Below are 25,230 nucleotides of genomic sequence, written 5' to 3' on the forward strand. Positions count from 1 at the left end.
TTGGCAGGCCGAACATCAGCCAAGGTAATGGCCAACAGTTTTTACATCTAAGTAGTGATCTATGCAAAATGACCAGAAGGGAAGGTTCTAATCTTTAACAATGTAACCACCAATTTTCTAAAAATGTAAATTTTTCTCCTTTTCTTGTAAAACTTCATGGAAGTCCTAGAGACTTAAACTGTAAATTGGGGATAGAGAGTGCGTTACCCTCTCGAATTCCCCTTCAATTTATCTTGAGGTGATTACAATTTTGTAACTGTTTTTCTCCTGTAAATCATAAATTAACTCAGTAGTTTGGGATTAGCCTCAGCATCGTCGGACCGCAAGCCCCAGTAGGGTTCTAAACTTGGTTTTCAAGGAGCGCAAGTGTACGCCTCCATACATTTTGTGTTTGGGCCAGTAATGTAACCTGTTCTTCTTCACTTAGGCCTGGTAGTGAGGGTATTAGATAACCCTGTGTAATAGAAAAGGTAATTACCATGGTATTGTAAATTGTAGGGTGTGCCTAAAGAGGCCTAATAATGTAATTCTATTGAGCAAAAAAGCTCTAATCTATAATGTAAACTTAAAGGTTGCCTTAATCAGGCTGTAAGGGTTGGGAGCATGTAAGTTCTTTCCTGATATTTGTGTAATACTGAGTGGTGCCTTGGGAAGGCCGTAATTTGTAACTGTTAGAGCAAAATGCTCTTGTTTTGGTTGATTTATCTCCTAAATGCAACATTAGCGACTTTCAAAACTTGTAAATCACCAATCCTTGGGGTTTCTATCCTTCCATCAAAATTGCTACTTTGTACCCGGCTACCTGTACCTGAAATATTGTTTGTTTACATTTAATTTTCTTCAAAGAAATAAAACCTTTATTTCAAAGTTTTAAATTAATCTTTGTCTCTCGTAGATAGACCCAATCATGCCCACACCTCCTTTCACCTCTGCGTTCCACAGATAACCCCAAAAAAGTGATTATTGTTTTAGGAGGAAGTACAACTGGACAACCATCCTCTATTAGCACTAATGGTGGTGATTACTATTCAAGAAAAAGTACAACTGGACAACCATCCTCTATTAACACTAATGGTGGTGATTACTATTCAAGAGGAAGTACGTCCTCTATTAACACTAATAGTGGTGATTACTGTTCAAGAGGAAGTACAATTGGACAACAGTCCTCTATTAACACTAATGGTGGTGATTATTGTTTTAAGAGGAAGTACAACTGGACAATTATACTCTGTTGTTGTTTGAGTCATCAGTCCATAGACTGGTTGGATGCAGCTCTCCATACTCTATTAACACTAATGGTGGTGATTACTATTCAAGAGGAAGTACAATTGGACAACAGTCCTCTATTAACACTAATGGTGGTGATTACTATTCAAGAGGAAGTACAATTTGACAACAGTCCTCTATTAACAGTAATGGTGGTGATTACTATTCAAGAGGAAGTACAATTTGACAACAGTCCTCTATTAACACTAATGGTGGTGATTATTGTTTTAAGAGGAAGTACAACTGGACAACGATCCTCTATTAACACTAATAGTGGTGATTACTATTCAAGAGGAAGTACAATTGGACAACAGTCCTCTATTAACACTAATGGTGGTGATTATTGTTTTAAGAGGAAGTACAATTGGACAACCATCCTCTATTAACACTAATAGTGGTGATTACTATGCAAGAGGAAGTACAATTGGACAACAGTCCTCTATTAACAGTAATGGTGGTGATTATTGTTTTAAGATGAAGTACAACTGGACAACTATCCTCTATTAACACTAATGGTGGTGATTACTATTCAAGAGGAAGTACAATTGGACAACAGTCCTCTATTAACACTAATGGTGGTGATTACTATTCAAGAGGAGGTACAATTGGACAACAGTCCTCTATTAACACTAATGGTGGTGATTACTATTCAAGAGGAAGTACAACTGGACGACCATCCTCTATTAACACTAATGGTGGTGATTACTATTCAAGAGGAAGTACAATTGGACAACAGTCCTCTATTAACACTAATAGTGGTGATTACTATTCAAGAGGAAGTACAATTGGACAACAGTCCTCTATTAACACTAATGGTGGTGATTACTATTCAAGAGGAAGTACAATTGGACAACAGTCCTCTATTAACACTAATGGTGGCGATTACTATTCAAGAGGAAGTACAATTGGACAACAGTCCTTTATTAATACTAATAGTGGTGATTACTATTCAAGAGGAAGTACAATTGGACAACAGTCCTCTATTAACACTAATGGTGGTGATTACTATTCAAGAGGAGGTACAATTGGACATACATCCTCTATTAACACTAATGGTGGTGATTACTATTCAAGAGGAAGTACAACTGGACGACCATCCTCTATTAACACTAATAGTGGTGATTCTTGTTTTAAGAGAAAGTACAACTGGACAACCATCCTCTATTAATACTAATAGTGGTTGTGGTGGTGATTACTGTTCAGGAGGGAGTACAACTGGACAACCATCCTCTATTAACACTAATAGTGGTTGTGGTGGTGATTACTGTTCAAGAGGAAGTACAACTGGAACCATCCTCTATTAACATTGGTGGTGGTAGTGATTATTGTTTTAAGAACAAGTACAACCATCCTCTATATAACACTAATGGTGGTGGTGATTTTTTTAAGGTCAAGTACAACTGGACAACCATCCTGTAGTAAAACTAATATTGGTGGTGGTGGTGATTACTGTTCAAGGGGAAGTACAACTGGACAACCATCCTCTATTGACACTAATGGTGGTGGTGATTACTGTTCAAGGGGAAGTACAACTGGACAACCATCCTGTATTAACAGTTGTTTTGTTGATGTGATTGACTGTATTAAAGGTTTCCATGAAGTGGGCTGGCTGCAAATAATCACGCACCTCAACTATTCATACGTGTGAAAATATCACACTAGATTTACATTGTACATTAATTAGGAACCACATGGATGTGGAGCTTGATTTATGTCCATTCACATGTTTTCTGTTTTTCAAACCTCCCCAGAAGTCTCTGACATTCTCCCCGGTTGCCATGCTACTGGCGGCAAGTGTTGCACTCTAGTATGAACAAGTGCACATTAAGTCTTTAACAATACTAATCAGAGGGAAATATGAAAGGGATCTGACACTTCAAAACACGAAGAACAAGGACTTGGTGAAAACAGATATGGAACAGTTAGGACATACTTTTGAAAGCTTCGAAGAGGAGGAAAGGTTTTGAGGCCAGAACCGGTGAAGAGGCCTCGTTTGCCGACCCATTGCTTAAGATGGAATGATGCAGGATATGAATGAATGATTGGAGAGAACTATATCTATATATCATAAGATGAAACAAGTGATGCATGTAGTCGATGCATAGCGAACCTCATTTTCCAGCATGCTAAGTACAATAGCAAGACTCCCTACGACTATTGGGGCTAAATGAGACTGAGAATAATTGTTTTAAAATCCGACTCCGACTCACTGGCTGAACGGTCAGCGTACTGGCCTTCGGTTCAGAGGGTCCCGGGTTCAATTCCTGGTCGAGTCGGGGATTTTAACCTTAATTGGGTAATTCCAATGGCACGGGGGCTGGGTGTATGTGTTGTCTTCATCATAATTTCATCCTCATCACGATGGGCAGGTTGCCTACGGACATGAAATAGAAAGACCTGCACCTGGCGAGCCGAACCCGTCCTGGGATATCCCGGCACTAAAAGCCATACGACATTTCATTTTCATTGCTCTAAAGTGCTTGTGATGGTCCACACGTGTTGAAAGCAACTAAGGCCCTTCAAGCATTTTATTCTTGCTTGGACCACGGACTATATCGTGTTATAGAGGAAATACAGCAACATTTTCCAGTTGTTTACAGTTTAATTTCAAGTACGATAAAAGTGTTTCTTAAGGCTCCTTCTCATGGCCAGTTCTACAAAGATCCTGTCCTCACTAGGTGGAGGACATGGCTACCTGCAGTTTCCTTCTATTAAAACATCATTTTTTGGCCTATATACTTGTTTTAATAGACAACAGACGAAGTTTGACTTCAAGATTTTCAAAGTTTTCTGTTGTAGTGTACTGTGAAAATTCTAACATTTCAGTGCATATAAACCTCTGGTGAAACACTGCAATGGCCTTCGCTGATGATGTTATGACCTGGGGAGAAACTGAGGAAGAAGTACAGTCAAGACTCAATGAAAGAAAGGAAAGTTCCAGGAGATCAATCTCAAGATAAGCAAACTCAAAACAGTAGTGAAGGCAATAAAACAAGAGGGACAACCACCAAACATGATATTAGGAAACCACTCACAATGAAGTGTGGAAGGCTTTACATACCTCGGCAATGTACACAGCATGTGGCAAACAAGAGTGCAGAAGAGCTCTCACTTTTGTCAGCACATACAAACACTATATTGCGATCCCAAAGTACCAAAAGTACCAAAGCTGGTGTTGTTCAATCAGTACTTCATACCAATCACCCTCTATTAACACTAATGGTGGTCGTGATTATTGTTTCAAGAGGAAGTACAACTCAGCAACCATCCTCTATTAACACTAATGATGGTCGTGATTATTGTTTCAAGAGGAAGTACAACTGGACAACCATCCTCTATTAACACTAATGGTGGTGGTGATTATTGTTTTAAGAGGAAGTACAACCATCCTCTATTAACACTAATGATGATGGTGATTATTGTTTTAAGAGGAAGTACAACCATCCTCTATTAACACTAATGATGATGGTGATTATTGTTTTAAGAGGAAGTACAACTGGACAACCATCCTCTATTAACACTAATGGTGGTGGTGATTATTGTTTTAAGAGGAAGTACAACCATCCTCTATTAACACTAATGATGATGGTGATTATTGTTTCAAGAGGAAGTACAACTGGACAACCATCCTCTATTAACACTAATGATGATGGTGATTATTGTTTTAAGGAGGTAGGTACAACTGGACAACCATCCTCTATTAACACTAATGGTGGTGGTGATTATTGTTTTAAGAGGAAGTACAACTGGACAACCATCCTCTATTAACACTAATTATGATGGTGATTGTTGTTTTAAGAGGAAGTACAACTGGACAACCATCCTCTATTAACACTAATTATGATGGTGATTGTTGTTTTAAGAGGAAGTACAACCATCCTCTATTAACACTAATGGTGGTGGTGATTATTGTTTTAAGAGGAAGTACAACCATCCTCTATTAACACTAATGGTGGTGGTGATTATTGTTTTAAGGAGGTACAACTGGACAACCATCCTCTTTTAACACTAATGATGATGGTGATTATTGTTTTAAGAGGAAGTACAACCATCCTCTATTAACACTAATGGTGGTGGTGATTATTGTTTTAAGAGGAAGTACAACCATCCTCTATTAACACTAATGGTGGTGGTGATTATTGTTTTAAGAGGAAGTACAACCATCCTCTATTAACACTAATGGTGATGGTGATTATTGTTTTAAGAGGAAGTACAACCATCCTCTATTAACACTAATGGTGGTGGTGATTATTGTTTTAAGAGGAAGTACAACCATCCTCTTAACACTAATGGTGGTCGTGAATATTGCTGTAAGAGGAAGTACAAATGGACAACCATCTTCTATCGTATTGAAACCTGCACCCTTACTAAGAAAGACTCATCAAGGTTGCAGGCATGCAAGATGAAGTTCCTTATATCCACACTTAAAAATAAAAGAAAGTGGACAAGTTAAGGAATGATGTGGTTAGGAAGGATTGTTTCATCATTGTTAGATTGAGTCAGCATGTCCAGACTGAAGTTGTTTGGGCATTTAATGAGGATGGGGCCAACAAGGACAGCATAGTTAACTTGGAGAGATATGTGGCATGGAAATGGATGGTGGGAAGACCAAGATGGGCTTCGTACAGATGGATCTTGCAGATCAGGGAAGGACACTGGAGGATGTCATTAACAGAACGTATCTCAATAAGACAGAATGGAAGAGGCTGGCTAACAGTACCTGGGGAACTGGAAGTGTAAAATGATGATAAATATGGGCCGTAATTATTACCATATTTCCTTGCATATTAAGACTCCATTTTTCAATGTTTACAGCCACAAAACGAAAAAGAGGTGCAATATTTGAGAACATCCCATTCTGTACTGTGATCAAAAGCTCACTGGACCCTAGTGCGCACGCACAGATGGATCGTTAAGCCTGTACAGATGGTTCAACGAACGAGTCCCGCTCACTGCCTCTACGTGAGCATAAGGCAGAAGCGATCAGTGAGACATTGATGTTTCAACCGTTCAGTGTACGTCAACATGGGTAGGCGTAAGGACGAGACCGAGTGGCAAAAAGGGGCAATCGTGTTTGACCGTTCCCACGGCCATATGGTGCGTGAAGTTGCTGGATTTGTTGGTGTTTTGCAGCGGACTGTTCAACATGTCTGCAAGGAGTGGTGGCACGAAACACGACTTCTAAATGTGATCGGAGAAAGATCCTGGCTGAGAGGGACCAGAGGAGTGTTTCAAGGCTTATGAATCAAAATCGCTTCCAAACCCAACAGGAAGTGCTGCAGTCTGTTAGCGAGAGAAAATTGCGACAGGAACTGCATGCGATGAACATTTGAAGTCACTGCTCACACAGGCACATAGAGCTGTATTTCTTCAGGGGGGTAGAAATTGAGTGCACTGAAGGCGAAATGTAGCACTTCAACCTGGATGTGTGTAAGGTCAGGTTCAAGCCAGAGGTGGGTCTGTGGTATCCACCCACTGAGGTAACCACTAACATGAACCAGCATGTTTATTTGGATAACCTTTCAGTCAACATCAACATAATGAGTATGCTATTCATGCCCTGATTTTCAATATGACAACAGGAAAGTTCTTCGGGCTGGATACATATAACTAGTTTTTATAAACACTCCCCTACCCTCCTTGATTGGCCTGCAAAGTCACCTGATTTGAATCCCTTGTGAGACCCGTTGGAACAGCGTGTAAAATGCCAACATCAGCATCCCGACAATTTGGTGGAATTACCTGGATACGACGTACCTGTACAAAGTTATAAACTTCATTTTTGTTCCCATATTGAACTGAGATCACAGAGATACGTTTTTTTAAGGTTTAACCTTTTCAATACAAATTACAATTTGTATAAGATATTATTTACAACATTTCTTTAATAATGGTACTGTTTCGACTTTCAAATGTCATCATCAGCCATAAAATACATTAATCACACAATTGAGAAAGGACATGATAATTAAACTTTACGTTGTGACATATTAATATATAGTTTTTTAACAATAAAAGATTTAATTAAAAGTTTTGACATGTAATCGACATATAAAAGTCTTTTGAACTGCTTATTTACACTTTGTGGAAAATAAAATAGTAATAAACTTATAGCAATGACTTGATACACTGTTTTTATTGATCTGTTTATGTACTAATACTCAAATTATTACAAGCCCATTGTATAAATTAACACAATTTAGCCAGAAATTTCTAAAAAATAATTATAATTTTCTGTCAAATAAGTCTGTGAAAAATACCACTGAGTTAATTAAAAAAGTAGATGGCTTTGAAATACAGCCTTTCCACTCATTGCATTCTTTTAACATAACAAATATGTATCCGAGTATCAATGCTAAGAAACTTTCCTATTATCCAAAACAGTTTAAATAAATATAGCAACCTTAGTAAATTCGAGATCCAAGACTTCATGGAAATTTTGAAACTAGTAGTTTAAAATAATTTCTTCCATTTTAATAATTGCACATATCAGCAGGATGGTTTGGCTATGGGGTCGCCAGTCCCTGGGATATTAGTGGAAATATATACTGACTATTTAGAACATACGGCATACAAGGGTGGAAATAAGTAATACTAATATTCGATATATTGAACTCGAAGTCCAGGCATCGATCAACCAATCAATGCGCTTCATTTCCACGTTTATGTTGAGAGAAATCGGAAGTGTCGAGAGCTACAGTTTACATGTGCTTGCCATATGATTTGCAGCTATCGTGTTTGGTTATCTGGTTGTCGCCGTAAATTATAGTGCGAGTATGCAGCGAGTGGAGTGAAATATTAATCTCATTGCATCCTATTACGTACCAGTATGTCATCTTTGCAACCTCAAAGGAGTGAATCTAAAAAAAGACAGTGTAAATTTTCGGATAAACTAAAACATAAGTATCCTTGCTTTACTCACGGACGCAGTGAAAGTGAAGCGAAATGTGCAGTGTGTGATAGTTATGTTAATGTCGGATACAAAGGTGTTGGTGACTTGGAAAGACACGTTAACAGTGAAAAACACAAAAAGACGGTGAGAACTAGATCAATATCATGTTCAATGTTATCATTTGTCACTTCCAAATATTCACCAGATGATAAAAAAGTTCAAGCCGCAGAAGCTACAATGTAATTTCATACAGTTTTCCATCACCAGTCGTACAAATCAATGGACTGCACAGATACATTGAATAAGAGTATGTTCTTAGGTTCTGAAGTAGCACAGAAACTGACCCGTGCAAGAACTAAAACAGAAGCCATAATAAATAATGTTATTGCTCCTCACTCGACAGATATTATAATTGAAACTCTTAACAATAAAGTTCCATTTTTTAGCCTAGGAACAGATGCAAGCAATCATGGTGCACTAACGTTGTTTCCAATTGCCATCCAATTCTTTGATTACAAAAATAATGGGATTCAAATAAAAGTTCTTGATTTACAAGCATGTCCAAATGAAAGTTCTGAATGTATTTCCTCCTATATTTCAGATACTCTCAAAAAGCATAAAATTACTTCTAGATGCATTGCATTTTCTGGAGACAATGCCAATGTTAATTTTGGAGGCCTTGCAGGCAGGGAAGGGAAGAATGTATTCTCTGCTCTCAAAAAAGACTTGAATGAAAACATAGTAGGTGTGGGATGTCCTGCTTACATTCTACAAACTGTCTGCAACATGGAGCTGATGCTCTTCCTGTTGATATTGAGTCTGTGGTGATGAAAATTAACTTCTTTCATATATATGCAGTGCGCACTCAGGAACTGAAAGACTTTTGTGAATTTGTTGATGTAAATTATCTGCAGCTTTTAAATCATTCTAAGACTAGGTGGTTAACATTGTATCCAGCAGTTGAAAGAATCCTGCACATGTTCCCAGCTCTGAAATCCTACTTTTCTTCTCAGGGTAGGAAGCCAGTGCCTTCATCAATTACAAACTTCCTTGAAAACGACTTTTCAGAGCTCTATCTCTTGCTTCTTTCCTCAACCATGCACATTTTTCACTATAAAATTTTGTCACTTGAGAAAGAACATAATTCAGTTGTAGAAGTGCTTGAACTATTAGAATCTGTCCAATCTTCATTGAAAGGCAGACTTGAAGGTCAATTCATTCCCCTTAAAGTCAGACAGATGTTAAATACATTTTCAGAAGATGGTTTGGATAAAGAATGCAAAGTGTTTATGGAGAATGTATCTTGTTTCTATGAAACCTGCACTGAGTACTTGGATAAATGGATGCATCCTATAGAGGAATTCAAGTGTTTCAAATGGTTGAAACTTCAAAACATTAAAGACCTCAGCTTTGACAATATTGTACCATGTATTCAGTACTTACAGTCAAAAGGCATAGAAACAGATGATTCAAAATAATAATTAATAACAATAGTGACTTTGGGAACATAACATTTTTGGCCAGGTTTGTAGATGACACATTCGTTATCCTTGACGAAAGAATTACTGATGCAATCTCCACCTTCAACAATTTAAACAATATTGATCCGCAGATAAAGTTTCACTCTGGAATCTGAGTCAAATGAAAGCATAAATTTTCTAGACCTCACGTTAAACAGACTTCCTTGTTCTATAGAATACAATATTTACAGGAAACCAAGACAGCTACTACCATCAACAAAAATTATTTCCATCCTAAAGCACACAAACGTGCTACCTACAGCAGTATGGTAGACCGGGCATTCAGTATACCGCTAAATAAAGAAAATTTAAATAAAGAATTAAATACAATTCGTTCCATAGCTAAATATAACAGGTATGATAATGCATTTATAGAGCACATTATCAATAAATGCAAATATTGCTTAAATTCAACTTTAACTAGAGAAAACTAAACCTGATCGTTGTTCAACCCTTACTTTCAATGAAGATATTTACAGCATTACAAATATTTTGAAGAAACATAACACTAAAATCGCATATCGAACTGATAATAAAAATATGGACATCATATATAATACCAGCTCAATTAATAAAACTGACATTTATCAAAAGTCGGGTGTCTACAGATTCCAATGTCAAAATCGTGAGTTTGTACATCGGGCAGACCGGGAGAAGCTTCAAAATCAGATACATGGAGCATGTGAATGCTATAAAACATAATAGATATTCGACAGTCGGACAACAAATTGAAGATTCCAAGCATAACTTCTGTAGCATAAAACAGGATTTAGAAATTCTTACGAATGTAAACAAAGGCCCTGTTCTCGACGTCACAGAAGAATGCTTCATTCACTTGGATCAGTTCTTTAACACCAATTTGAACCTGAACGAAATCTCATAAAAAACTAACATTCTTTTTGATTTTTTAATTAAAGTCTTTAGGTGTGCTGATCTTCCAAATGGATGGTCAATATTTAGTGTGATACACAATACCCTATCACGTTACAAACCCCTACCACACCGTTCACAAGACCCGCCTTAAATCCCTCCTCCTACCCTCTCCTCCCCCAACCTGCTCCTTCGCCACCAGATATAACCTATCTCACCACACTCCACCCGTTGACACTCGTCCGTACCTTCTCAACAAGATGTCCAAGGTCAGTCACATATACCGTATATTACACACACTTTAGCTTGTCCAGGCCCATCATATTTTAATACTTAAGTTCCTTTGTTTTGATTTTGCTTCAGGCTGATTCAAATCCTTCGGATTGAACTGAGAAATTTTTGTTCACCTGTACTACATCAGAAGATAAGACGAAAGGACAACCAATTACCATTAACCGTTTCTTACTTTATAATTTTATCAACGCATCAATGTATAATTTTATAGCAAACACAACAAGCCTTTCGATACAACATGTGTAATGAGATATACTAAAGCATAGTTCTATAAGTTCTTCACATGAACAAGGTGTTATCAACTAAAGCTACGTTTTCACTTTGACAACATTTGAATAACAAACATCTTAACGGACTGACAAATTACAGCCAAAGATTCTACTGAAACCGTAAATATGACATGTGATGATTTGAGTATTATCACATAAACAGATCAACAAAAACAGCATATCAAGTCATTGCTATAAGTTTATTACTATTTTATTTAGCACACCATGTAAATAAGCAGTTCAAAAGACTTTTATACGTCGATAACACATCAAAACTTTTAATTAATCTTTTATTGTTATTTATTTATTTATCGTATGATGTGCACAGATAGATTATATAAATAAGTATACAATATATACACAATATATACAAGCAGAAGCCTATAGTTCCAAATCAAGTCCATTGATCCATTTCAAGGCCTCCTCAGTTGCGTTATGAATGTCCTTTCTCAATTGTGTGTATTTTATGGCTGATGACATTTAAATATCAAAACGGTACTGCTATTAAATAAATGTTGTAAATAATATCTTATACAACTCGTAATTTGTACTGAAGAGGTTGAACCTTATAAAACTTATCTCTGTACCTGTACAACCTTGTGGACTCACTTCCTAACCAAATCCAGGCAGTTATCAAGTCCAGAGGCGGATTAAACGAAATTAAATGATGCTTGTGATGATTTCTCCAGGGGTGACTAAATATTTTGTCCGGTGAGCTTATGACTCTTAGGCCTGCATAATAGTAAATGGTGAACACGACAACTTTTCGGCCAACCTACTGTATTTACTCACATAATGGAATCCACTGCATAATAGACGGCCCCAGCTTACCCCTTAAAATTTTGGAAAAAAAAAACCCTAGCTTAATGGACGCATTAGTTCATGAACATTAAGAAGTTACCTTTGTGGTCAGTGTAGACGAGGACTCCCTGTCTCTTGGCCAAGTTCACCATCTTCCCAACACAGTTGTAGAGACCGAGGAAGCCATCGGAAATGTGCGTGATGTGGTCCTCCTTGTGCAGTCTCCAAGCATTCGTGATGAACCAGTCGTACATCCCGTCTTTAGCCGTGTCAAACTCGTGACAGCAGAAGCGAACACACGAACCGATTTGCAGGTAATCTTGGATCTGCATACCAGGAATTGCTTTCCTTCCATCAACAACAAGCCTCTCAGACATGAGCAAGGCTCGCTGTGCAACACCTTGCTCTGAGAATGTCACGGTACATTTGAAAGGTGGATGAAGATCTATCACATTTCCAATTATATCATTGAAGTAAACCATCTGAAATCAGAAAGTCACTACCGTAACTCAATGGCAACATCTTCTATATTGACTGAAGGAGTTTGATTCCTGGGATTTTAATTCTAAATTGAAGTCTGGAACTGGGTTCACTGAGCCTCAAACATCTGATACAAGAGCTAGCAGGGCTGGTCAAGGCCCTACTGTAGGGTTACTATATTAAAATGTAAATAACACATGTTTAAGAAAAACAATGCAAAAACGTGGTATATACAGATAATTTAAATATCCTAAAATGAAAAGAAATCAGTCCTCTTTTCCACAGATTTACTAATTTAAATGAATAATTAAATGTATGGGTGAACTCTTTAATCCATCTAAGATGAAAAACCTTTCTCCACTCTTCTGACTCTTAGTGGTGAAATAAGTTTGGCTGGATACAGAACGCTACTCGTACTTATTTTTCTGGAAAAGTGTGAATGTATTACCATCTATTGTTAAGGCTTTTATACTAATATCAAATTGAAATACGTAAACTTGTAGGTAAGCTGCTCTTATTCACTTTTGTCTCTGTGGCGGCGCGGTTTCTCTGAAAAGATTTTGGGAGAAGAAGTAGGTATTTATTCTCCCTCCTACACTCAACACAGCTGCTTGTAATCTGAGTGTAAGGTCACATGAAGTGCAGCTATCCGTTCAGCAACTACTCTGAGATTGCCCAAGAGTTGCTCAATGCGTAAATGATGCAGTTACCCCATAATACACACGTGTCAGGAGAGTTCCAACACACGAGCACAACAGAGATTGTGATATCAGAACTCTTTAGACATACCAGCATGAGAGGTTAATTGCATCCCAGAAAAGGTCATCAGGCAATAGACACCAAGAAAGATTGAAAACAAAACTCAGAATGGGGTAGAAAGAAATGCCCTCAAGTTGGACTTGTTTTGATATCAGACAACCCTCACACAGCCCAGAAGCAAGTGAAAGAACTACAAAATGTTGTAGCTAAAACAAGATTAAGGATTTCCTTTTAGAAAATCGCATTCACAGACTATGACAAAGCAGATAGCATTACAATTTGAGGATATCCATCGCCTTCATAAATTTAAATACCTTCTCACTCCCAAAAGAAATCAAAAGAGAGGGGTCAGAAGGATGAGGATGTTGACTCGTCTTCATTCAGTGGTCAGAACAGAGTGCTTTTACAGAGGTTGGAGACTCGGGAGAAGAAGGTTCCTTCAAAGTCGCAAAAAAAGACAATATAACTTCTAGCTCAGATGGAACCAGGAACTCTATTACAACAATATGCAAAAGGAGATGTGTCTGCCTGTTTTGGACACATTAACACTAGAACAGCGGAAGGGGTCAAAATGACACTCGCCTTGAATTTTTGTTTAATAATGTGTGCATTGTTTTATCATTTCTCTTCAAATATCTTGACTTTTCATCAATTTTCGTCCTGTTTATGGTAATGTATCGCATCCAGAAAAATATTTACATTTTCATAGATTTCTGATACGACATACCCTGGACAGCGGCAAGGGTCATTTTGACACCTGTACAGCTCCTTATTACAACGCAGCAGTTTCAGTTGTCAAACAACAGTGTGTACCCAGCCTGGATTTTTAGTATTGTTGAGCTCTTGCTGTCAGATGAGTGTTCCAGTTAGCGGGAATAATCTGGGATAAATTTGTGGAAAATTTCCTTCACTGTTACCACCCAAGAAAAAATATTGCAATCGATGAACAATTACTTCCCAGCAAAACCAGGTGCAGATTTACCCAATTTATGACAAACACGCCCGACAAGTATGGACTCAAATTCTGGATTGCTGCAGATGTGGACACAAAATACATTTGCGATGTCTTTCCATACCTTGGTAAAATCGATGCGCATCCTGATAAGCGGCCATTGGAAAAGTACGTCGTACTTCGCTTCGTGGAATCGTTTCTAAACCAGGGAGAAACGTGACGGCAGACAGCATTTTTACATCCCTCCAACTTGCTAAGAAGCCCCAAGAGGAAAAGACTTCGTTGGGGATAACAATCAACCCCATTTGTCGGGAAATCCCTACTGAGGTGAAGCAGTCCAAGTCTGAATTATACTCTACAACTACCTTGCGACAGACTGGAAACATACAGTGTATCTTGACAGTGTAGCAAGGGATGAAGAAGAACATCCTACTTTTCAGCACACGGCCCCCTCAAATAACAATGAGCAGAGAATGAAAGAAGAAGCCGGAAACTGCAACTTTCTACAACGTCACGAAACACGGCGTACATGTGGTCGACCACATATCTCATAAATGTACCAACAAGGCTGCATGCAGGAGGTGGCCAATGCATGTCCTTTTCAATATCCTAGACCTACCAGCTTTCAATGCTTGGGTCATTCACAAGCAAGTAATGGGTAGGAAGAAAAAGTGGAAGAATTTCATCCCCCAGCTGGCTGATGAAATAACAAGGTGGGATGAGAAGGGTGGCAGCAAGAAGAAGGAGAGGAAGAAGAATCATCAGAGAAGGCTGTAGGACTATGACCATCTATAAGGTGGTAGTAGTAGTAGTAGTAGTAGTAGTAGTAGTAGTAGTAGTAGTAGTAGTAGTAGTAGTAGTAGTAGTAGTAGTAGTAGTAGTGCCAAGTTGGTCTCTGTAAAGGCAACGAATCTAGCGATGCCTGCAGTAAGTGTCTCAAAGCAGTGTGTAGAATATGTGCACGAAATGTAGTTGTGTTTGCAAAATGTGCTTAGGGAATGCAAATTTTTTTAAAGTGTTTCTGAAAATGTATAATGTTTGCAATGTGAACAACTGACTAAGGCAAGGTGTTCAATTGGTTAGTTTTGTGAAAATTCCTTATAGAAACACAGAAACATGGTGCAGTTGTTTATTATTATTCATGTGTCCATGAGTAATATGAAAGGTCCGTACACTAATATCAGGTCTTTGAGTGTTAAATAAATATGTGGAAACACAGTGGAAGAAAATCTTTTGTGTGTATTCTATTCTGGACGTTTCCGAGCATTTCATATGAAGTGTCAAAATGACCCCTGTTCTAGGAATGTGAGATTTTCAGCTGTTCTAGTGTTAAATGTGGTCAACAGAAGACAGAAGTCTGGGTGGTTAACCAGGTGTCAGGGAGGACAGAACAACATTGTCAATAACGGATGCACCTGAAAGCAATGGAACATCTCAGCAGGACGATTGAGAAGGTACATTGTGTAAACAAGGCTCATAGAAGAAAGAACGAACGGATAAAAGAATGAATAATAATGAATGCTAATCACGTTTTGTCAGCAAGAAGGACCAAATTTATCTTTGCCAATCTGGTTTTGTTATTGACAACAAATTAATTTCATTTTTTGTTCCATACTGGCTAACAATTGAAGGGCTTAGTGGAAAAAGGGGGTATCCCTCCTTTTGGTTAAAATTGAGCTAAGTGCATATTATGTGAGCTGGGTCCATCTGACATCTGTTTATTGAACTATCAGAGTGCAGGACTGCTCCATGTCAATAGTAGAAAGGATAATATAACAGGCCTTACAGAGCAGTCTCACACTTCTGAGTGGAATAAGGAGGTATCCCAAATCTCTCTGATACCTGGGTTCCAAATGGCTAAATGATTACCTAACCAACCAATGGGGGTAGGTTGCAAACCTGGGCTTATAAGCAACTTGGCTGGCACAGAAAGTAGTGGTTTGTTTATAAATGAAGAAAATATAGAAATCAAAACCAAAAAGAGGAAGAGAAATACAGAAAAATGGAAATATAATAGCAGGAAGAAGGCAGGTAACAGTGGAGAAGAATATATTGCACACGGAGGTAAGGTTATACCTGCTAAAGTGTATACCAGTATCCAGTGCTGTAAAACAGAATGGTGTGGCTGCAAGGATATTGCAGAAGACAGGAAGAAAGAACTTTTTAATGCTTTTTATAAATTAGGAGATTGAAATTTCCAAAATGCCTATCTCTTTGGCCTACATAAGATCACTAATATACAGTAGTACAAAGCTCAGTTCTGAAATACAATTCAATATAATTATTTATACAATATAATTAAATTTCCTTGTAAAAAACAGTACCCTAAGGTGAGATTAAATGATGAAGCATCAAGAAGATATAACAGCTTTGAATATTATGTTAAAACAACAAATAACTTAAGAGATCAGGTTGTGCAAAAACGCATTTATGTCAGTGCATGGAATCTCAAAGAAGTGATTGGATTATTTAAAATGTACGGAGTACTTTAATTGTTTTTAAAGTTTCCTAATATGCCTGATTAAGTTTAAGTTAATACAAAGGTTATCACCACTATTTTTATACACATAAGATTACTCTAATATACAGTAGTACAAAGCTCAGTTCTGAAATACAAATCAATATAATTATTTATACAACATAATTAAATTTATTAACATAATATAATCATTGCTGATATTAAGTTTAGTTACGTTTTATTACAGATGTTACTCAAAGTACGAATGGCGAGTCATCATGTTTACAGACTCCAAAAATGGATAGATGAGGGAAGCATCACAACAGGCCTCATAAGTGCAAAGATGACGTCTTGTTTGCAAAGAAACACATTGGATTGTTCCCTAGATAAGATCTCATTATTCGCTTTCACAGAATATGAATAGGCACTATATCTTCAGTGTCGGTTCTGTCGAGGAAATGTACCGAGTGTATGTCATCTACAGCCATGGCAATGGAGCTGTTCCTTTAAAACTTCATAAATACAGATTCATTTCCAGTAACTATTTCAACATAGGCTTCAAACTTCCACAAAGTGACACATGTAAAGTATGTGACGAAGCTGCAAGTATCCCGCTTGAAGATACGGCATTAAGTTACCGTCTACATCTAAAGAAAGCTGACAAGGGCTACGAAAGTCTATCTGAAACAAAGATCTCTCAATCCTGCATGTAACACGTTGGTTATTACAGTGGATTTACAACAAGCATTACTGACACTAATGATTTCAACCGAAGTTGTGTTTTATTTAAGACAGTTATGGACCTATAACTTTGGTGTTCATGTTTGTAATACAAGCGATGCATTTATGTGCGTTTGGCCAGAGTATGGCAGGACGGGGAGCGGATGAAATAGGCAGTTGTATGCTTCAAGTTATCCCCAAAATTAGAGGAAACATGAAACGCCCTATTGTTTATAAAAATTCTTGTGTGGGACAAAATAAGAACTTTCCCATTATGTGTGTGTGGATCTACATGATTGAAATGGGCTGGTGTGAGAGCATAGAACATAGAATTTTGGTGCCTGGCCATATATATTTGCCGTGTGATGCAGATTTCGACATTATTGAAAAGTTAAAGCGAGGTATGCAATTCGTTTACACCCCTCAAGAATGGGTGAACCTGATCCGAAATGCAAGGAAAAAGAAACAAAACCCCTTCTGGCATAAGCGTGGACTTCCGAAAGGCATCTGTTCTGAGGTTCCAGGGAAGGCACAAAGTGCATGTATAGGCCACTATACTACCATAAGTCTGCAGAAGGTTAAGGGAAGGGCACAGAAAATAAATGACACTGCTCTAGAACCAAAGTATCCTAATGGTAGGCCCATCAAAGCAGCTAAACTGCCTGATATAAATGTCCATGTTGAATTTTGTACATCCCGTTCACCATGGCTATTATCAGAATTTGATATCAGACAATGGAAATGAAATAGAAGAAACTAATGAGCTTGATGATATTTAGGGTGTTAAATGTTCATGAGGTTATTTAGAGTTATTTTTCCTCTGTTGTATTTGAAAATCTGTGTTTTGTCTACAATATCATCTACATGTCAGTAGTCAAGTGAACGGTTCTTTTTACAATAATTTAAACCTATTCTGCCCCACATTTGCAGGAAGTTAATACAGTACCTACGTAACTCAATCCCTAAAACATTTTCTGATTCTTATTGTTTTGATAAAGTTATAGGCAATCTAATAAAATGCTAAATATTATTCCACTAAGCCCTTCAATTTTAAGACCAAAAATATTTCTATGAAATAAACCTTCCTAAAACACGTCCACCTATTCAATATGTGTTTTAAGAAACTTTATAAATACACACATCTTCATTATAGACTGTTATGCCTTTCAGGATTCAGCTGCCACAATCCTTTATTTGGAACTAGTTCTGCGGCCTCATTTAGTTCCATCTCCCTTATCTTTAAATCATTAGAAACTGAGTCTAACCACTGTCGTCTTTGACTCCCTCTATTCCTCTTACTCTCTATAACAGAGTCCATTATTCCTCTAACCTCCTCCATTCGCCTCACATCACCCCACCACTGAGGCAGGTTTATACGTAGAGCTTCATCCATCAAGTTAATTCCTAACTTATAGTCCTCTCCGTGTAAAGCCGTACACTAAGGGTGCAACTTACCCTTTCTCCCCTGTAATGTTAAGAGAGTGATTTATAGTTACTTTTCTTGCTGTTGGGTATTCTGCAGTTATTTTTCAGTGTTGGTAACCATACAGTTTAGGGACCCTACTTGCCGATACGACGTCTTACATTTACCGTTAATCTGGCACGTTGGCAACGTTCAATCACTGTTCTAGCTTGAACTGCGTATTGCCACTGCATTACTGTAAAAGTCACTAGTGATACATTTGCGGGTATATTTAAAGCATATTTTCTTTTTCTGTGGTATTGTAAATCTATTTGGCTAATCCCAGGTAAGTAGAATTGTGGCATGTTCGAATAATGCATTTAAAAACATAATTTGTGTGAAATGATGAACACATCGTTTTATTAATTACCGTACGTTCCTATTTCGTCCCTTACTTATACGTACAGAATTCGATTGGGATGTCTAAGAAGGAAGAAAAATCTGCAAGAACTCCTCTGAAAAGGAAAGCAACGTTACGTCCTTTACAAAAATCAGGTCAAGAAATGCTTGTACATTGCTATGAGCAACTGAAACACGAAGACGACGAAGAAGGTATAGGTTAGGGGAACATTCATTATCGATACTTGCACTGAAGTTACTTTGTTATGGTTATGTCTAGTGATTTTAATATGTAACTAGGCAGGTTGGCAGCCGTGATCAGCCAATACAAAAATGAGAAAAAAAAGAGAATTGGGCGGTGATATTTACTTTTTAGTGTATTGCCTTACGTGCCTGTTACTATAGCCTTTATCTCCTCAGTCCGAGTACTCTCCTGTCATTGATCCCACCTGTTTGAAGCAGCAATCATTCTCACCATAAACTTTAATTCGTAGAAATTTTGTTGGTCTTAAAACCTGATTTCTACTATAGGACTACTTGCTGGAACTGTGGATTTCATCAAGAATGTTTCTTCTCCCTTCAGAACATTGTGACAAAAATTGCACGCAACATGACGTTGAAAATAATTGTATTCCAATCACTTTAACAGTGTTAATGTCCATCCTGATTCATTCACTCTTTCAAAATGAATTCACGAGCAAAGACGTGTTCAGCCAAAGTTGAAAAAGCTGACAAATCTACATCATTCTCAGCTGCACTTTACTCCACACAGGACCACTTTAAAATTTTTGAAATTTTTATATCATAATTTGTGTATGAAATTCTGCAGAATCCTTTGTTGTTCCAGTATACAGTAATACTTACAGCACAAATATAATAAAAGCACTGTAATATCCTGTTGCAAGGAGGGAAAAATATCAGTATTTATATTTAATTTTTATCAAATTTCAGACACGGTTTCTTTTGGCTTAACATAACTCTCCTAGCAATATTGGTATAGAGCAGTGAAATTCAAACTTTTTGGCTCGTGTAATGCAACTGTTTTACCTTCGTACCCCTGAAGTACGATTATACCAGAAAATAAATTATTGTTGCTGTATGCCTAATATCATCTTCCGCAGGGTCACTGCTTGCAGTGAGGCGTGAAAGAGTTGTCGCCAGGAATTGAAGGTCGCATACTCTTCCTTGACACCAAGGGATTTTCAACTGAAAATCCCACCCCAGCAAAACCGAGACTCGAACCACGGTCAGTGCGATGGCAGGCAAGCCATCCCGTTCCCCAATAATAACAATAATATATATGTATTGTCACTAGGAAAAGGAAACCTCGTAACTCTTTCGGAGTAAACTTTACAGAAGAAACCCAAAACTGAGCGGTGATCAATGGCTGCCCAATTATTCGACCACTGGACATTCTCAGGCAACAAGGAAGATGGAGAAACGTGCTTTTCATTACCTATACGAGTATCACTTATGCAACAATTGCTGCTGTACTATACACACTTACTGAAGGAAAACTGAAGTGAATTGGTGGATTTCGAAACAAAATATTTAAAAAAGCAGTATGCATCATTCATCAATACAATTTATGTAAATTTGATAAGGTCTTCACACCAAATTTTCTTTTTAGGGTTAAATAAGGCTGATGATGCCCTATAAGAGGGGCAAAACAAGTACCTGAAAAATCTGGTAGTTTCTATGTTCATTTGACCACGCAACAGTGGAACGAATTTTATTGAATAGGTGGTGTAATAAAATACTCCTTGTGTAAACTTACAAGGGGGCATTCCCTACTCGTCACCACCAATTTCGCTCAAATTTATAGAACATGCAGGACTTGGCTAGAAATGAAAGTAACCAAAGTGGGAACTCCAGATGGCCAAGCGTATAGAAAATAAAAATAAAAATGTTGACGCGGCTCTCGCACCGTATAAGACACTTACGTTAGTGCAAACGCAGAGCAGTTGGCGTAGCGGTAAGAGCTTCGACTAGTAATTCGATGGTCGTGGGTTCGACTCCCCGTGTGAAGAGTAATTTTTATATTATTCATTTATTATAATTTATTTTATTTATTTGTATGCAAAAGGCATATAGGACGTCATTTTTGTAATGAGCGCACAATTGTTGAAAATTTGGAGTTGCGAACTTTCCTGATGTGTTCAAACAGAAATTCTTGTTTTCTCCTTTACTGGCTATCTCCCTCCTTGGGGAATCTGTCATAAACGTGAATAGTCATTTCGCCGTAAGATTCATTTTCACCTGACAAGTAAAGGTTGCTCCTGGCAGCTGTACACAAACAATAGAGTCTTGGCGCAGGTAGAAAAAAGTCTAACAATTAAATCCCAATTTTTTACCCTATCTATGCCTTTTGCATATAAATAAATAAAGAAATAAATAAAATGAATTATTCACCTCTTTGCTTAACTGGAAAAAGAATAATGTAAATGTTGAGTGAAAAAAAAAAAAAAGTCTCCACACGGGGAGTTGAGCCCACGACCATCGAATTACCAGCCCGAGCTCTTACCGCTACGTCAACAACTGCTCGGCGCTTGCACTAACGTAAGTGGCTTATACGGTGCGAGAGCCGTGTCAACATTTTTATTTTTATTTTCTATACGCTTGGCCATCTGGAGTTCCCACTTTGGGTACTTTCATTTCTAGCCAAGCCCTGCAGGTTCTATAAATTTGAGCGAAATCGGTGGTGACGAGTAGGGAATGCCCCCTTGTTAGTGATAAAGCTGTTTTCAATGTGGAACAATGACGAGAATAATGGTTTGTAACACACTCCAGTTCCGTGAGAATATTTCTGCATCCATTATATTATTTCTCAGCTATGATTCAACTCCTATTACAATACCTGGTAAGTGTATATCTATTGAAAATGAAAATCCACAGCCTGTTTCCAGTCATTCAACCGGGTCAGGAATGGAATGAATGAAGCCCCCATCTAGCGGCGATGATAGGAACCGTGCCAACTGCCAAAGCCTGTCGGACTCCTCTGGGGCAATGATTAATGCATGACAAATTAAATGATGTGCAGACTTAGGGATGATAAAAATCATATAAAAATTATGAGAAACGATACCTTAAGTAGCAGAAAGGAGAGATCCTTCCTTTATACTTGCCAGAAACCCACTATCCCACCCCAAGAAGTATTCTTACTTATGTAGAAGAATTAAAACCGAGACTGTGTAAATTAGCTGATTGCGACCATGTGCTGTGTTCCTATTGGCCGGCCAATGTTCGCGATGTGTTCCTATTTGCCGGACAAGCTTCCTAATGTCACCAACAGAGCTCGCATCGTGTGCAAGTACAGGGCTACCATATTTACTAAATGTAGGAGAACCACGAATTTCAAACATACCACACCAAAGGTTTTGTCACTAACCTACCCTAACATATCCAGACCAATTGTTTTGTCACCAACCTACCCTAACCAATTGTTTTGTCACTAACCTACCCAAAGCGGCTTTTAACCTGGGGGCTTAAGCCCCCAGACCCCCTTTGCTTGCCCCCCAGGCTAATGCTCTAGTCACTAACCTACCCTAACATATCCAGACCAATTGTTTTGTCACCAACCTACCCTAACCCATCCAGCCCAATGGTCTTTTTAATAAGAAAGCATAAGTTGGCAAACCTGCCGAGTGTTACGTGACATCGCCTGAGCCGCGCCATGTTGGAACTCTAACCTGACTTTCGCTCACCGGGTACGGAAGCTTTACCCCATGCCGGCTGCCGAAGCCTGTCGCACTCCTCTGGGGCAATGATTAAGGCATGACAAATGAAATGAAATAATACTGGAGAGTGTTGCTGGAATGAGATATGACAGGGAAAACCAGAGTACCCAGAGTAAAACCTGTAATGACTCTGCTTTGTCCAGCACAAATCTCACATGAAGTGACTGGGATTTGAAGCACAGAACCCAACGATAAGAGGCGAGCACGCTGCCGCCTGAGCCACAGAGACTCTTATATATCTATTCAATTACTTAATTCTATTCCTTTCTTTACAATACATATTTATTATTATAACACTATAGTATTATTATTTATTATAAAATACGTTACTTCACACAATTAAAATTCGTACACACCGAGCGAGTTGGTCATGCGGCCAAGGCCACGCAGCTGTGAGCTTGCATCCGGGAGATAGTGGGTTCGAACCTCACTGTTGGCAGCCCTGAAGATGGTTTTCCATGGTTTCCCATTTTCACACCAGGCAAATGCTGGGGATGTACCCTAATTAAGGCCATGGCCACTTCCTTCGTACTCCTAGGCCTTTCCTGTCCCATTGTCGCCATAAGACCTATCTGTGTCGGTGCGACGTAAAGCGAATAGCAAAAAAAAAATTCATACATGTTTCGAGAGATGAGCCAGACTTATCGGTGAACTTAACATCATAAAAGAAACCTTACACTAAAAACACAAATAGTTAAAATCGTAAAAAAAAAAAAAAATTTTAACACACACGTACACACTAAAAAGTGTCCTTAATAATGCTTATCTAAATAACATTAAGGGCCGATTGTATAAACCTTTTGATCCTAGATCAGAGACGAAACTGATCCCAGTTCAGGCAAAACTCGTACATTTGTATTGTATAAACGTTATTCTGAGATCAAATTGCACTGAACTACGATCAACTTTGACTGGAGAAATTTCTCCGATCAAATTCTTTGATCGAAGTTCATGGAGTTTTTTTCTGCTTGATATACAAGAACAGCTGATCGTTAATAAAATATTACCTGTGTTTTTTTATGATAAATGGTAAAAAAAATACAATGAAGTCTAACCTCATACATTGCTAGCTATAGTTGTCCGTATATAGGCAATATTACGCTTCTTTTATTATTGCAGTGTAATGTAATAATTCTGTAACATAATCTCGATACAAGAACAGCTGATTGTTAATAAAATATTACCTGTGTTTTTACGATAAATATTAAAAAAAACCACTGAAGTCTAACCTCATACATTGCTAGATATAGTTGTCCGTATATAGCCAATATTAAGCTTCTTTTATTATTGCAGTGTAATGTAATAATTTTGTAACATAACCTCGATAAATTGGTTACGTTATTATCTTATCTCGTTCGTACTTTACAGATGTCTGATTACTCTGATTTCTCAGATATATCTTCCGATGATGAAAATGATGAATTTCGTCGGGCTCCCCGTGTCTTCTGTGAAAGAGGAAATCCAATGGAAGAATAAAGTGACAAGAAATTTAAACTGAGGTATCGCTTGGGGAAAGATACCGTGGAACAGCTAGAACTCAGGTTGCATGATAATCTAGTTAAACCTACCAAGAGAAACAAACCTTTGTCTCCAATGCACATGTTGTTACTAACTTTGAGATTCTTTGCCACGGGAAGTTTTCAGTTAGTCGTTGGTGATTTACTGCATGTAGATGCAGCGACAGTCTGCAGAGCCATTCATCGCGTATCTAATCTTATAGCTGCACTGAAACAAGAGTTCATCAAAATGCCTTCCGAACAAATTGACATGAGGAAAACCATGCGTGATTTTTTTGATGCAAAACACTTCCCTGGTGTTAAAGACGCTATAGATTGTACCCACATACCTATAATATCTCCTGGGGGCGATAACGCAGAAGTTTATAGGAATCGTCATGGGTGGTTTTCGTTAAATGTTCAAGTTATTTGTGATGCTAGGCTCAGGTCCCTAAATATCGTAGCAAGATGGCCAGGATCTGCTCACGATAGCAATATTTTCATTAATTCACGAGTGCATGCTCAGTTCGAAACAGGCGACTTTCAAGAAGGCATACTCCTGGGAGACAATGGCTATCAGTGTTGTCGTTACCTGCTGACTCCAGTACTTCATGCCCAAACAGCTGCAGAGCGAGCTTATAATCGAGCCCATAAAGCAACCAGGTCAGCAATAGAAAGAACATTTGGGGTTGTGAAAAGACGGTTCCCTTGTCTCAGTATGGGGCTAAGAGTGAAGTTAGCTCGTGTTCCAGTAATCATAGTTGCAGCATTCGTCTTGCACAATATCGCTGTAAATGCAGTAGATGAGGTCCCTGAGAGAGATGAGGCTGTGTTCGCTGCAAGAAGAGCATTCGAAGAAATTCCAGTACCTGTTGCAAATGACGTTCATGGAAGAGAAAACACTGCTATTAGGGC

General features: G+C 38.1%; 1 protein-coding gene across 2 annotated transcripts in view; it reads right to left on the reverse strand.

Annotated features, from left to right (window-relative positions):
- The window catches only part of LOC136886820 (uncharacterized), a 73,382-nt gene that overhangs the window by 38,289 nt on the left and 9,863 nt on the right, over positions 1 to 25,230 (reverse strand). For both annotated transcript variants that reach the window (XM_068230534.1, XM_068230533.1), the window contains exon 2: positions 12,013 to 12,394. In XM_068230534.1, the coding sequence (XP_068086635.1) occupies positions 12,013 to 12,394 (382 nt within the window). The remainder of the gene's footprint in view (positions 1 to 12,012; positions 12,395 to 25,230) is intronic.

This window comes from Anabrus simplex, chromosome X (genome assembly GCF_040414725.1).
Source record: "Anabrus simplex isolate iqAnaSimp1 chromosome X, ASM4041472v1, whole genome shotgun sequence".
In the NCBI taxonomy this organism is placed as follows: domain Eukaryota; kingdom Metazoa; phylum Arthropoda; class Insecta; order Orthoptera; family Tettigoniidae; genus Anabrus; species Anabrus simplex.